The following is a 16,414-nucleotide window of genomic DNA, read 5'->3' as shown; positions in this document are numbered from 1 at the left end:
ATACCCTGGTATGTTTCTGTGAGGAAGTAAAATAACTACCAGCAATTGAACTGTCCACCTAATTTATAGATTCAGAGATATGAAGAGTGAAAAAAACAGCATATGTTTGAGTGAGCTTCCCGCAGCTTTCAAAAGAAAACTTGGTTTTATGTGAATCTCTTTTAGGGTTTTTTGGGTCTGACTTAAAGTAAACACAGGACAAGGCCTCGTGGGAACTGCATTTGTAATCTCCATCCAGGAAAATTCTCCGGTTGACTTAATCACTTGATTGCTGGTATTTACAGATGGTAACATTAGTTGAAGCGCTATGCTGAGATGCACAACAGACATATTTTGTATTATTTTAGTTTAATCACCTGATGCTTACTCTATTTTAGCACTGTGAATAATAAGCAGAACCGCTCAGCCGATATTGTAGTTGGACCTGTCTCACTGATTTACAGCCATGGTAAAAAGACACTCTGTCAATTCAAGGGTTTCACATATCAGGAGATAATAAACATGAGCTGACACTTGGCAGGTCTTGAAATTAGGTAAATAAAACCACAGATGAGCTACAACATGTCACATGTTACACAATATCAACATTTATTTAACAAAAGCGAAGCCAAAATGCAAACAAAGTCAAAAATATGTGCATCTTTAATACTTTCACAGGAATTAAGACGATGAGTAACAAAATGCTCAGGAGGAAAGAGATTACCATCAGGGATTATCAGCCCATCAATCCGGGAAGAATTATAAGGATATTTACCAAACAATGTGAAATCCCCCATCGTACACTGAGAGATTTTATTTAGGATTGGGCATTCCAGCAAATCCAGCCCAAGGTCAGACTGTGCAATGCTCAAAGAAACCAAGAGCCAAGAGACTCTACAGGGCACTTTTGTACATATTTCCTGTACTGTGCTAAAGATGAATAATCCTTCTGTCCTTTAACTTCAATTTAAATTACAGCAACTTAACATTCTCCAGAACCGACAATTTTCATACATTCAATATTTTGTAAATGAAGGTGTAACAAAGCTCCCGCAGGCCCACCACCCGCAGGAGGCGCCATAGGGGTCGGGTGCATTGTGTGCCGGGTGGCGGCCAGGAGCAGAGGCCCTGGCGGACTGAACCCCGGCTGCCAAGACTGGCAATAGGGACATGGAATGTCACCTCTCTGGTGGGGAAGGAACCTGAGTTAGTGCGTGAGGTTGAGAGGTACCGGCTAGATATAGTCGGGCTCACCTCTACGCATGGCTTGGGCTCTGGAACCAGTCTCCTGGAGAGGGGCTGGACTCTGTCTCAGTCTGGAGTTGCCCCTGGTGAGAGGCGGCGGGCTCCTCCTCGGCTTTCTGCCGGTACGTTGGGGTTTTTCCCGGTGGATGAGAGGGTTTGTTCCCTGCGCCTTAGGGTCGGGGAACGGGTCCTGACTGTCATCTGCGCTTATGCGCTGAGTGGCAGTTCGGAGTACCCAGCCTTCTTAGAGTCCCTGGGGGGGGGGGGGGGGGGGGGGGTGCTGGAAGGTGCTCCACCTGGAGACTCTGTTGTCCTGCTGGGAGACTTCAATGCTCACGTGGGTAACGACAGCGAGACCTGGAGGGGCGTGATTGGGAGGAACGGCCTCCCTGATCTGAACCCGAGCGGTGCTTTGTTATTGGACTTCTGTGCTAATCACAGTTTGGCCATAACGAACACCTTGTTCAAACATAAGAGTGTCCATAAGTGCACGTGGCACCAGGATGCTCTAGGCCGTAGGTCGATGATTGATTTTGTAATCGTATCACCAGACCTGCGACCATATGTTCTGGACACTTGGGTAAAGAGAGGGGCTGAGCTGTCAACTGATCACCACCTGGTGGTGAGTTGGATCAGGTGGCGGGGGAGGACGCTGGACAGACCTGGTGCACCTAAACGCGTAGTGAGGGTGTGCTGGGAATGTCTAGCAGAGGCCCCAGTCCGCGAGATCTTCAACGCACACCTCCGGCAGAGCTTCAACAGCATTCCGAGGGAGACTGGGGACATTGAGTCCGAATGGACCATGTTCAACGTCTCCATTGCCGAAGCTGCTGCATTAGGCTGCGGCCGCAAGGTGGTTGGTGCCTGCCGTGGTGGTAATCCCTGAACCAAATGGTGGACACCAGAGGTGAAGGGAGCCACCAGGCTGAAGAAAGAGTCCTATCGGGCTTGGATAGCCTGTGGGACTCCGGAGGCAGCCGACAGGTATCGACAGGCCAAGCGGGCAGTGGCTGAAGCAAAAACTCGGGTGTGGGAGGAGTTCGGAGAGGCCACGGAAAAAGACTTTCGGACTGCCTCGAAGAGATTGTGGCAAACCGTCAGGCATCTCAGAAGGGGAAAGCGGTGCTCTACCTGCACTGTGTATAGTGCTGGCGGAGCGCTGCTGACGTCGACTGAGAAAATTGTCAGGCGGTGGAAGGAATACTTCGAGGACCTCCTTAATCCCACTGACACGTCTTCCGAGGAGGAAGCAGAGTCTGGGGATGAGGGGAATGACCCGCCAATTTCCGGGGGCGAGGTCACTGAGGCAGTTAAACAACTCCTTGGTGGCAGAGCCCCTGGTGTTGATGAGGTCCGCCCCGAGTTCCTGAAGGCTCTGGACGTTGTAGGGCTGTCCTGGTTGACACGCCTCTGCAATGTTGCGTGGAGATCAGGGGCAGTACCCGTGGACTGGCAGACCGGGGTGGTGGTCCCCATCTTTAAGAAGGGGGACCGGAGGGTGTGTTCCAACTACAGGGGGATCACACTCCTCAGCCTCCCTGGGAAAGTCTATGCCAGGGTGCTGGAAAGGAGAGTTCGTCCGCTAGTCGAACCTCGGATACAGGAGGAACAATGCGGTTTTTGTCCTGGTCGCGGAACACTGGACCAGCTCTTTATCCTCTCGAGAATACTTGAGGGTGCATGGGAGTTTTCCCAACCAGTCTACATGTGTTTTGTGGACTTGGAGAAGGCATTCGACCGTGTCCCTCGGGGTGTCCTGTGGGAGGTGTTGCGGGAGTATGGGGTGTCTGGCCCATTGCTACGGGCCATTCGATCCCTATACAGCCGTTGCAAGAGCTTGGTTCGCATTGCCGGCAATAAGTCGGACTCGTTCCCGGTGGGTGATGGGCTCCGCCAGGGCTGCCCTTTGTCTCCGGTTCTGTTCATAATTTTTATGGACAGGATTTCAAGGTGCAGCCAAGTGGCGGAGGGCTTTCGCTTTGGTGGCCACAGAATCTCATCTCTGATTTTTGCGGATGATGTGGTTCTGTTGGCTTCATCGGGTGAGGGCCTCCAGCTCGCACTGGAACGGTTCGCAGCCGAGTGTGAAGCAGCGGGAATGAGGATCAGCACCTCCAAATCTGAGGCCATGGTTCTCAGCCGGAAAAGGGTGGAGTGCCCACTCCGGGTCGGGGATGAGTTCCTGCCCCAAGTGGAGGAGTTCAAGTATCTCGGGGTCTTGTTCGGGAGTGATGGGAGAAGGGAGCCGGAGATCGACAGACGGATTGGGGCTGCAGCTGCAGTAATGCAGACGCTGCACCGGTCTGTCGTGGTGAAGAGGGAGCTGAGTGTAAAAGCGAAGCTCGCAATTTACCGGTCGATCTACGTCCCTACCCTCACCTATGGCCACGAGCTGTGAGTAGTGACCGAAAGAACGAGATCACGGATACAAGCGGCAGAAATGAGCTTCCTCCGAAGGGTGGCTGGCCTCTCCCTTAGAGATAGGGTGAGAAGTTCGGCCATCCGGGAGGGGCTCAGAGTAGAGCCGCTGCTGCTCCACATCGAAAGGAGCCAGCTGAGGTGGTTCGGGCATCTGACAAGGATGCCCCCTGGGCGCCTCCTGGGTGAGGTGTTCCAGGCATGTCCCACCGGAGAGATTATATCTCTCGGCTGGCCTGGGAACGCCTTGGTGTTCCCCCGGATAAGCTGGAGGAGATGGCTGGGGAGAGGGAGGTCTGGGCCTCTTTGCTTAGGCTGCTGCCCCCGCGACCCGGCCCCGGATAAGCGGAAGAAAATGGATGGATGGAGGTGTAACAAAGAACTAGATGCCACAGAAGCTTTTGTTTTTGCATGCTAATGCTAATGCAGATCATATAAAATCAAAGGTGCATATCTCTCCTCACCTGCATTATGCGCCTCCAGCTGAGAGAGCGAGTTGACCGCGACTTTACAAAGAGAACAATACAGCAGCTTTTTCGCCTTCTCCTCTTCTGACTCCACTGAAGGTGAAGCATCCTGGGAGGGTGCAGGTGGAAGGGGAGCAGGGCAAGACAAGGTGGTGACAGGAGCGGGAGCAGGAGTGGAAGACACTTTGGAAGAAGAGGATGACGAAGAGGAAGAGAGGCCTGGAGCTGGGAGTCCCGATGGGGGGCTGGATGGAGGAGGCTCACTGCCTGCTCTACTAGAAGAGGGGGAGGAGGAAGAGAGAGGGGAGGTAGAGGGGAGGAGGAAAGATTTGACAGGAGACGGAGTGTCTGCGGTTCTGGATAAGAAATCTGAAGGGAGAAGAGTAGAAGGAAAATGAACAAAAATGAAACAATATCTGAAAAAAACATCAGCAGTAACATAATTCACATCAGTGTTATTACTGGATAAAAATGAACCTGTGTGTTGATTAGTGCTGCTGTTAGCTGAGACAAGAGGGACGGGGACAGCTGAGACAAGAGGGGCGGGGCCAGCAGGATTACAGACGCTCCCATTGGTTTCTGCAGAATTTGACAGCTTAGCCTTGGCTTTGTTCTCCTGAGACTTGAGCTTCTTTGCGTGACGACTTCCTCTGTAATGAGCCTCAGCCTGAGACTGAGATGTAGAAATAGAAAAGTTTAAGTTTTGTATTTGAGCCATTCAGCATCCTCCAAAATAAAACCAATGTGAAAGGGCCAGAGACTGCAGTCAGTGACTGGAAAAGCCACTTCAGAGCAGCTATAACAATGAACCCTGTACATTGCGTTATAAGGTGCTCACCTTACAGAAGACATAAACATGTTTACAGCATACAAAAAGTTTGGTCTCTATGGCTAATCTCCCTTTAGTAATTCAGGGTAGTTGTTGAACCATAGAAGGCATAGAAAAGCATGCTAGCAAAGCAGCAGCAGCACAGCAGCTCTGGAGCTGCAGGCATTCATGCACGCTATAGGACACCTGTGTTTTGGAAAAGCTCAGAGCACAATTGCTGGAATTACACACATCAAAACAAGGACAATAGGCTTGAAGCATGAAAATACATTTATGTTTTATTTACAGACCTACATATAGCACACATTAAATCCAGGCCTCTGGGTCACCTGTGTACACAGCTGGACTGATTAAAACAGGACTTTACATATAATGTTAAATGCACAGGAGATGGACCTGAGGCCACTTTTGGGCTGGCGATGCGTGAAAAATGTGCAGCCCCCTCGTTCTCTGAATAAAGCCGGAGCATCTGTGCAGCAGGAAGGTTAACAAAAAATTGCCATAGCTATTTTTTTCATCATGCTCAGCTTTTCCCAACAGTGAAACATCATCCAGTAACGTGGCGTTTTGGCCAATCAGATGAATGCGAGTCCTCGTTTTCTGGGTATTCACACTGCAACAGGAAGGGTAATGTTTCCATAGTGTGGAAAACTTTAGTAAGTCATAACCAAAGTACGGAACATATTAAATTATGGCAAAAGGTGTAAAATATGAAGTAGAAAGCTTGCATGAGAGGAGCGTGAGAGTCCGTGTGTTGGGATGTGAGCGCTCTTGAACGAGTCCAGGTAAACAGATGATCTCTGCACTGTAAATATTGTTTATGTTGTGTGTCACCACACAGAGTAAGAGTGTGTGAGCACTCTGTAACAAACCCCTGGATGAACGGTGTTCCCATGTGACCGTCTAGATGACTCAATTTTTACACAGCCCATTAGACTGAGCTCACGCTCCTCTCTTACTTCTCTGAGCCGTGATTCCTGTTTTCATGTTCACTCATGAATAATTTCACCAGCTCATGAATAAGTGATGTTTGACTGGCATGTTCCTAATGAGGCAGCTCGTTACCGCACAGCAGTTGTCTGTGAATGGGCAGAGTGTCATTTACGCAGATCTGTGTCATTAGGGTGTGGAAGGGGAGGTGTTACACCTGAGCATACGCACCTGTTCTTTTCCAGGAGCACCTCACAAAATTATACAAAAAAAAAAAAAGAAAAGACTTCATCTCTCTAGTGGTAGGACCCTCCTTTTCAGCAAGACTAACTATAAACTGCTTGAGAATAAACTTCCATCCACAGTAACGCCAGTGAAAATTTAAAAGTCAGACAATAAACAGCAGTTTTTTGTTATTGTTCATTTTCAGGATCAGATCCCATAAAAACGCAGGACTGAAATGCGGTCGTTAACAGCAAGCTCAGATTAGCTTGCATGGCAAATGTTAATTTTAGATGTGCTGAATTATATTTATGATTGCAAAACTAATTCAGTTTCACAGGCTTTAGGTGCTAATGAGCAAAGATTTCTAAGATACAGTGCTAACTTTTTCTAGCAAACTTGTAAATGTATTAATAAGCAAACACTTCATTTATATTTATATCTTGTATATCGACCAGAAACAAAACACGCATACACACACACACACACACACACACACTTACATCAGAGTTGAACCTCAGCTGGCAGACAGTACAGGAGATGACCTGTTTCTTTTTAGGTACCATGGTAACGCCAAAGGTGTGGTTGATGACAGCCTTCTGCACCGGGTCCATCTGAGTGAGACACACAGAGGTCAGAGGTCACGAGCTTGTTTCAACCCAAGTACTGATGACACCATGAAAGATTTTTTTGTTCAATCTATTTGACCTGCAGCTATGACACACGCTCACCTGTCGCTAACACACACACCTACCGTGTTGAAGTTTGGGAAAAGTCCAACTGGTGACGTTGTCTCAACAGGAAACGGCAGAAAGGGTTTCATCATGACTGAGGGACCAGTGGCACCTATGAGACCTGGCAACGCTCCGCCCACTGCACCACTCCCACTTCCTGGGAACAGACACGGAGTTTAAATAATTGATTTCTAATACCCTTGTTTTCACACACTTCAAACAAACATAGCAAACATAGCAACAACACAAAGGTTTGCAGGGCAGAGTTTCTGCTTTAAGGATGAAGCTGAAACTTATATTGACCCAAATTTCACTTCACAGAGTTGCTACAGTCACACCACAATGCGAAAATAAGGATATACTTATATTTTTCCATACTGAAAACATCTAGAAATGAATCCAGAAAAAAACCCTGGTTGACTCGTATTCACGCTACATAAAACGGGTGAGCCATTTTATGATGTTATGGATTTAGTTTGGTCCCTTTTGGCTAAAAAATACTGGCCAATATTGAGTTTTAATAATGATTCCTCAGCTGTTTTGTCATTAGTCTGTTGACACTTTATGAAGGTGAAATTAAATTACATTTATTAATACATTTAAGAACTTTTATCCAAAAATTTGTTGAATAATGATTTCATAAATAGCCTTTTGTCAAATTAACCATCTGTAAGGATCAGGAAATATATCTAAAGCTGTGCCTGTTAAAGAGAAAGACACACTTCTTGGCATATTCTCTGAAGAGCAAACAAAGGGAGCCCATCTTTGATATCTCTGGAGTTACGACCTGGAAACCTGAGCAGCAGATCTGCTTAACAGTACCTAACATATGGATACAGAACATATGGAGCTGCAGCTGCTCGGGGCAGAGAGAGGCAATAATACAGAAAGACAAAGCGAAGAGAGGGTGAACGATTGGCTCACATAATGAGTCCACGTGTCCAGCTGCCAATCAGCCAGAAAGACATGTAAACTTTCAAAAGGCAGGAAGTACACTAACCGAGCTCACGCAGAATCCAAGCTGACCACATCACACTATACACAACTATTACAAAACATTTCTTCAACAAACAAAACTTGAGTACTCTAAATCTGCCATGAATTATTAGCAGTGGATTATTTGGAGGGTGGTTACATGTGAGCAATTTTAGGAAAACAGTTGAAGATGTTTGAATCCACCTGCTGCTGCTAGTTCATGCTAGTTACCTGATGCAGAGAAGCATATTATTCTGTGTATGTTTAAAGTTACAGCATGTCAAAGCACTGCAGTGAAATCTTTTGTAACAACAGTGTGTGGGTGGAAACGCTGATGCCATCTGAATCAGGCCTGATGAAGGAGGGGGAGGCGGTGGAAGAAGAGGAGTAGGAGGTGGTTTCTGGTCATGTTGGTTTAGTGCATATGTCCAGTGTAATGTAATGAAGGTAAACCTGATTATATCCCATTTTAAATAACAGTCTGGCCAACTCTTTATGACTTCTAATGCATCCATGTGAGCACTATAACCCATTTACATCCACTCTACATGAACTCTAATTGTACCATTATAAAAGATTAGAAATAAAATATAGAAATACAACTCTACTTTAAGACCTATTATAATCTATTCTGATGAGCTGTAACTGACTGTGATCCACAACACATTAAACCAGTCACAATGTATTAATCTTATTCAGAACAAACCAACAAAAAATTCACTATAGCTCCACCCAGACTTTAAATACTGTGTGTGTGTGTGTGTGTGTGTGTGTGTGTGTGTGTGTGTGTGTGTGTGTGTTTGTGTGTGTGTGTGTGTGTGTGTGTGTGTGTGTGTGTAACATTAGGCTAGCTGTAGAAGAGCTGTGTGCCAGGCTGCTGACTCTCTAAGTTTATCCTCATATAGCAGCACTGTGAGTCAGTGTCTGTATTTATAACTACAGCTGATTATTAAGTTCAGAACAACATGAGACGGTGTTGTAATCGAATGTGAAGGTGGGCAGATACGGCTCAGATCACGATCTGGATCCGGGGGGTTATTTATGATAGTAAATACACATTAGTGTCTATTTTTAAATGTGGCCTATTGTGTCAGCTTGGTGGATCGGTTACAAAAAAGAAGTCCTGCAGACCGTCATTACTACAACAACCAAAATATTTGTTAACTTACTGCGTCATACTGGAGCTCCTTCAGATGCGCCGCTATAATGCCTTCAGAGCTTGTTTAAGCACCACTGAGACCACCTTGATGATAAGTTCAGCCAATTTAAAAAGCCTATTAACATGTAATAAAGCCACGATGTTAAGGTTACCTAAAAAACACTCAGGAGAACCACTGGAGCCTCTTCAAACACCACCGATGCCACGTGAAAAAATGCTTGAGAAACTTTCTTTTTAAAAAAAACATTAAAAACAAGCTGAACCACAGAAACCACTTCAAGAAAGCCTAAGCATTCTTCCTCCTCAACCTCAACCAGCACCTTTCTTTTTTCAGTGATCGCATTAGCATTAAACTCTATTTTTACTTGATTTTTTGTTTTTTTGAGGTGTGACATCTCCTGAATTCTGGGACAATAGAGATCTTGCAGTCCTCTAGTCATATTAAAGAAATGGTGAAACTCCCTAAAGGACAACAGAAACCTCTTTATGACCTCCCTGAAACTACTCAAGGATGGCTTAACCTTCTTCAAGGACCCTTTTGACATCCTGGAGGACTTTTTGAGGACCCTTTAAGCCTTTACAAATCCTGTATCTTAAGCTGGCTGACTATTTTTCTAGCCTTAATGTTTCCTGATGCAAATATATGTTGGCTTTATGTTGTGACTGTACCTGCTGAATTCAGTTACTTGTTAGCCTCTGGTGTAGACCACTCATGATTGGTATGAATTGAAGATATTTTTCAGTATGTGTGAGTATGATGAACAGGGTGTTGAGAGAGTGGTCTTAATTCTGTCCTTCTGTCCTCTGAGATCTGGTTACAACACACACACAGTAACCCTTCTCCCTTACACTAAGTTGCTGTTCTAAGAAGCTGCTAAAAATACTGATCTAAACATCTGCTACTGCACTCCCATGGAAACACTTCATAAACCAGCATGAAAACTGGCCAACAGCAAACTAATGAGCCAGTCAGCTTTATTTCAGGCTGTTGGTGATTTGTCAAAAGATCCCCGAGATGCGGTACTAGCTGTAAACAAACACGCAAAAAGTTTTCTTACAAGATTCTTTAAATAAACTATTTCCATTCGCAGTGTGCAACTTTGCAAAGTGGGACAAGCAACAAAAAGCTGACAAGTTGAGACGCTTCAAACTGGAGCTGGCAGGTTTGCACCTGTCTCATAATAACACTGACCAATTTAGACTGGCGCCTAATATAAAAGTGACTGACGGAAAGTCACTTAGTCTGACACTGAAATTGTAACCAGAGAAATCATGAGATAAAGAGAAATAGAAATCTATGAGGGAATTTTGTAACATTTCTGCCCCGGTCACCAAAACGTCCAATCAACAGTTGAACTGGGGAACATTGGAGCCAATCGTGTTGCTACACTGATGCATGTGCACAGCAACGGTTCAGAACTGTTTAAACTCTGTGGTGGCAGGATAGATATGCTCCCTGTGGTGGTTAGATATGCTTGCCATTTGCAGCAAAGACATTGTTTTTCTTGGCTGACCATATTCAGAATTTAAATTAGCACGGCATTTGTTGAACGCTTCAGCCATAAAGATGGACCGCGTTGGCACTGAGAATTGAGCTTCAAATTAAGTCATAATGTCTTGTAGCTGTGTATATGATATCTTGCAATGTTTTCTAACCTGATTTGGCTGGCGTCTCAGTAGATGCAACTTTTATGTCCCAGTAAATACGAAAATTAAAGATATGATTCTCTGGCCTTTACCCAAATAACGCCCCAGAGGTGTGACCAAAATGGCTGTCAAATGGCAAATACTCTTAATTGCCAAGACTTACACCGAAGACTTACCACCTACCACTTTGGAATGACCTAAAACTGGAACCTAACTAACTAAGCAAATTAGAGTAGTCTAACACTAGAACTGGATCTGAGTGGATTAAACCAGTAAAAGTGGAACTGCCCAGTTTGGTTGGATACTTGAAGCTACCAGCTAAATCCACTCCAGAAAGCACCAAAGTCATCTGCGCTTCTTGGTGAAATAGACTGTGATTTCTTGTAGGTATAGATGGAGAGCTAATTAATAACACTCAAGTCAGCATTGAGAGTGGGTCTCAATCACAAACAGCGTATATGCATATGTGTGTGTTCATGTATATAAACTTTTGATGAAAACTACTTGGTCTTATAAAATGTAAACACACCTCTTCAAACTTCTACGACTACTACAAATAATAATAATGATGGGAGGAAGAAAAAGAAGAAAACGTGAGCAATCTGAGAAAAAAAGTATCCACTTGAGACACAATGAATGTCTCAGGTTAAACAATAATTGACAGTTATTTATTAATTTTATTCACAGTCTTGAGAAAACAGAAGGCGTGCAGCTCATTATCTGTTGCTACTGTTTCGTTTTCTTGAGCTGCTTTATCAGCTTTGAACTTCCCTCTTTTCTTCTCTACACCTTCAGCTACATGCCAGCTAGCTAGGTAGCAATTCTAGTGTCAAACTCTGCAAAGTGAGGGACAAAAGGAAGAAACAGCTCCAGTAAATCCATACTTACAGAGTATTATTGGCTTGAGGCCAAAGGACTCTGTGAATAATAAAATTGTAACTAAGCTAACAGGAAAGTCAGGAAGCTGAAACCACCCACACACTTCTGAAAGAAGCTGTTGTCATCAAAAATAAATCAAATATTCTGTGTGGGTACACTATGATTGGAGGGTGCTAGTGAGCTATGGTAGCTTCCTCTGTTCCACTCAAAGGTTAGAAATGTGCAGATCGCTCGTTATAGGTCAAAGGTGTACATTCAGGAATTCTCTTATCTTCTAATTAGAGCAATAGCACTGAAGTTACAAAATTCCTGTCTTAAATTTCTGTAGAAATCACACCATGTCAGAGCTCCAAACATTTTAAATGATCAAAGCGTCTCTCCTGGCGTGTCCTTTGCTGACATCAGCAGCTGCTGAGATTAAGCTGCCTATAAACTGATTCTGATCCTTTATTCATTTGTAGCATCCAGCTTCCTGCTGGTCAGCCGAGTTTCCCCGTACAGCAATGAGATTTATGGCTCTGGCTGCAGTCAAGGTCATCTCTGGCATTCACACCTCTCACACACACATCCAAACACATATTTACGCTCGCAGTTAGTTCTGCTTGGAGGCTCATATGATAAAGACATGAGAAACGAAAACCTTGCACGGTGCTCTGCTGCACAGAGAGCTGCAGACTGCGGCTCCTGTAAGTGATCTGACCCGGGCAGCTCTGTGCCCAGTGGGTGTGGTTACTGAAAAATGTGGCTGATATTTAATCAGTCACATGCCCCTGGTGTATAAATCCAAATGGAGCGGCTGAGCTGCACACAACCTTTTGCTTACAGTAGCAGCATAAATTGATACACAGAGCATTTCTGGTGTTTGTAGCAGGTTAAAGACTGATTTATAGTGAACGAGAGTCTGATGTATAGTGATTGAGAGTGTGGAAAGGAGCACTGCTGAGCCACTAATACGGAAGGATTTCTGTTTACAATTCTTTTCTTGTCAAAAAGATTTTTTTTCCCAATTACTAAACATATATTTCAAAAGGATCTGTGCTTTTTTGTAGGACAAGTCAATCCCATTGTCACGTCCATTCAATTCCTGATGAATACTGGAATGTAAATACCAATACCAAATACCAATCAGCCAGCCGAAGACATCTGTGCTCTAGTTTTGGCCAGTAAAGTTTTAGCAGTTTATTAGGATCTTAGCATTAAATAGCAGGTATCGGTGTCTGCGTGATGACAGCATACAGACAGTATACGGATGTAGTCTGCTAACCAAGATAGCGACAGTCAGACCAATCTGTGATATCACGGTGGCTATGTCTATCTTTTATATACAGTCTAAGATTTGTATGACGATCACTGGCATTTAGTTAGTTAGTCATTCTTAATGCAAACTTAGATGTCTTAGCTGTGACAACTTGACATTAGCGTGATAAAGACGTGATAAACCTATTATAAATGTGACAGAAGGATTACAGAGCAGCAGCATGAATGTTGGCTGTGTGATTACTTACCTGTTCCTTAGTTCCTTACTTGTTTTTATTATAATTATTATACTAATAATAATAATAATTATTATTGTTATTATATTAACTGATGTAACAAAAGAACTTATCAAATCTGAGCTAAATAAAGAACGTTTTCTCTTACCTTATTTTAAACTGTGGTTGGTCTTCACATTAGCATTATCAAGGTTTATCAAGGTCTCAAAACTGCATTAGAAATAGTATCTGACAATAGTGGTATTGTTGAGACTAGACTAAGTAAAGCTTGGCTAATTTGACTTCATTATAAAGACAGCTCAGTGTTATCTTTGCAGTAAAGATTCCCCTTGTGTCCATCATAGGTGTGTAATATCCATAGCCATAAACAGACGCAAAGCCACTGTTAAAAAGACAAAAAAAAAGTCCTAGATGCATTCGTCAGAGACAGAAGACAAACGGAAAAGGAATATAACATCGGAGAATGTTATTCTCCGATGTTATAAGCTCGTGCCATCTTCATCACTAATCTGGTGTTCCAGAAAATTCCTCGTCAACATCCATGAGGCTCTGTTCCTCGTGGATGTTGACGGGGAACAGTGATGTAATCTTCAGTATGTCTTTATCCACACTGTTAATGCAGCTTCACTCTACATATGATCATCCAGCTCAGAAGACTAAAGAGAAACATCTGGTGCTGTTAATCAGACCCTAAAGTTATTAGAATGGACGGAGCTAAAGTAACTCCACACTGCAGGATGTGATGAAGATGAAAGAGGAGGAGAGGATGTCGATGGAGATGGCAGTGAAGACCGAGATATTTATTTGAGATTTAAACCAACTGACGGGTCCTACCTGAGCCAGATGTCGTTTTTGGGGGTGGGTTTTTTTTAATCTCAGTCCTGATGTTTTAGTTCCCACTTTTCTTCCTCTTCCTTCTGCATTTATTCAGTTTGACTCTACTTATCCGTGTTACACTGCTGTAGTCTTTTAACAAACATGCAAACAGCCAAACACACCCACCATGTACTCTGTGTGTGTGTGTGTGTGTGTGTGTGTGTGTGTGTGTGTGTGTGTGTGTGTGTGTGTGTGTGTGTGTGTGTGTGTTAGGGAGAGAGAGAGCGAGAAAGACAGAGAGAGGGAACGTATCAGGTGACTGGAACAAGAGTGGCATGTGTCATCGCTATCTGGACCCCCGAGCCTCAACGTCAGGTGTGTGTTTCTCTATGTGTGTGTGTTACTTCCTAATCCCTTGCTGCTATTTCCTCTAGAGACAAGTAACTCTATCCCTGGGGATGAGAGCGAGAGAGCGAGAGCGAGGGAGAGAGAGAAAGAAAAGACGACCACACACACTACTTACAGATTATACCGGAGGATTAAAGATTACATTACCCCGCTGCAGTCACTGCTGTGTGTGCATGTGTGTGTGTGTGTGAGATAAGATCAGAGCAGTTGCCGGTTCACACGTCTACGGTTACCACGGGTATGTGTGTGTGTGTCTGCGTGAGTGTATATTACTCATGTTGTGTGGACATAAATCTTTTTACACAGTCACACTGAAATCACCCGCCTCCCCATCTGGTGACAAAAAGCAAGTCCCTTTGCTAACTTAAAATGGAATAAGGGCTTATGGCGTTTTTAGAAACTCAAATATTTTAGCTGCAGTAGCGCAAAAGAAACTGGGAATCTGCTGCCAGGCTATCGGCTACCTGTGCAGACGCAGCGAAAGCTCATGTGACGACATCAAAATAACGACAGTAGCAGAAGCAATGAGTAAAAGTAACCATGTGTTTGATATGTTGTTATTTAGATAAAAGAAATGCTGGCTCATTCAAGTTTGGAGTGGGAAAGTTTTAGCGACGTTCCCAACAGAAATGGAAAATTCTGGGGGGAAAAAGCATTGCAGTTAAAGGATACCCCACCAGTGCAAAAATGTGCTCTCAATTACAGCTCAGGAGGCACAGCAGGTCCTCTACTTAGCAGAAGGTCAGTGGTTCGATCCTCCAGTCTGCACGTCAAAGTGTCGTTGGACAAGACGCTGAACTCCAAATTGCTCCCAAAGCATCCATCAGAGTTTGAGTATGTTTGTGATAATTAGTAGGTGCTTAAAGGCATAGAATAAAGCAGCGCATTGATGCAGCTAGTAGGGCCTTAGGTGCTCAGTTACAGTAGAAAACCACTGAATACAGTTAGATCTGTAACTTCTTAGACAATAACACGACTTCTGCAATTTTGTTTCTGTGCACCAGTGAAGTGGCTTTATTTGTCTGATTACTTTTTTAGCCTTTGAAAACATGTCTACGTCTAAAAGTGGCTGTGATTCCTTAACAGTTACTGCAGTATTTTTGTTCAATTTACTAAATTAAAGCTGAAAGTAGCTGTCTGCTTTAAAATCCACTGTGGTGGTATACAGATGTAAAATTACAGAAATGTGTTTTTGTCTAAAAAGTTAGCAACGTAACTGTAAATACCAGCCCATTAATTCAAAACTCCATCATGGGCGTTGTGTCGCACCAGTCCCAACTGTTTATCATGTATATCTTATGTATATATGTTGGTGACAGCCTGCACTGGAACAAATGATGTCCTGTTGAACAAACAATTTATTGCGCTCATCTAACACAGGCATTCAACATAACAGACATTTTCATCTGAGGCAGTAGGCAAATACAGATTACTGATATTAAAGGATTTTATATTGTCTGTGTAATTAGAGCAGGGCGATATGACCAAAAATATTTATCACGATATACATTTGAAAATTTGCGATAACGATATAACTGACGATATAATTGACACTAGACAAAATATTTACAACTCCACAACTTTATTAGAGCAAAAAACAAACCATCAATGTATTTTCACTTAAACAAGCAGCTGTTTTTTATGTGCATTAAAGTTATATAAAAATGTAACAGTGCAAATACAAATTCCTTGCTGACAGTTTAACCAAAAGGCATTTCCAGTGGAAATTGGCCGACACATCCTCAGCATAACCATGTATAATATCCACAAAACTTAAAAAGAGGTTATACACACACAATACGGTAATATTATGTTGAAGCACAGTACGTATCACTCCGCGAGACTCCTCCCTACGATAGCCGTAATGCTCCGACAATCCATCAAGCGGTGCGGGTTCGTAGCTTAGCAAAGTCGTACTAAAGCATTTGACAGATTTTCGAGCGCCGTCTACCACATAAAATCGTTTCAGGTCAGTAAACACAACCAGAATTCATATATAAGGCACACAGGATTATAAGGGGCACTGTCGACTTTCAGAAAAATCAAAGGATTGATTTTAAGTGTGCCGTATTTTCCAAAAAACACGGTAATAACGACGGCCCGCTAGCATGCTCTACCAAAAATAGTGCTTTGTTGTATATCTGACGGACGAAAGCTAAATCAGTTCCACACCACTGAAGTTGCAGCATTTTTACAAACCAATTCTGGTTCAT

The 16,414-nt window shown here is 43.7% G+C and overlaps 1 protein-coding gene across 3 annotated transcripts in view; it reads right to left on the bottom strand.

The window, feature by feature from the left end:
• The window catches only part of znf385b (zinc finger protein 385B), a 65,763-nt gene that overhangs the window by 7,620 nt on the left and 41,729 nt on the right, over window positions 1-16,414 (bottom strand). For all 3 annotated transcript variants that reach the window (XM_084908797.1, XM_084908795.1, XM_084908796.1), the window contains exons 5-8: window positions 6,845-6,981; window positions 6,594-6,704; window positions 4,587-4,782; window positions 4,107-4,478 (exon numbers count right to left, since the gene is read on the bottom strand). In XM_084908797.1, the coding sequence (XP_084764923.1) occupies window positions 4,107-4,478; window positions 4,587-4,782; window positions 6,594-6,704; window positions 6,845-6,981 (816 nt within the window). The remainder of the gene's footprint in view (window positions 1-4,106; window positions 4,479-4,586; window positions 4,783-6,593; window positions 6,705-6,844; window positions 6,982-16,414) is intronic.

The sequence above is a fragment of the Perissodus microlepis genome, chromosome 16, assembly GCF_051167445.1.
Source record: "Perissodus microlepis isolate ML-2025 ecotype Zambia chromosome 16, ASM5116744v1, whole genome shotgun sequence".
Classification (NCBI taxonomy): domain Eukaryota; kingdom Metazoa; phylum Chordata; class Actinopteri; order Cichliformes; family Cichlidae; genus Perissodus; species Perissodus microlepis.
Note: the sequence above shows the minus strand (reverse complement) of the source record. Positions and strands in the feature narration are given on the sequence as shown.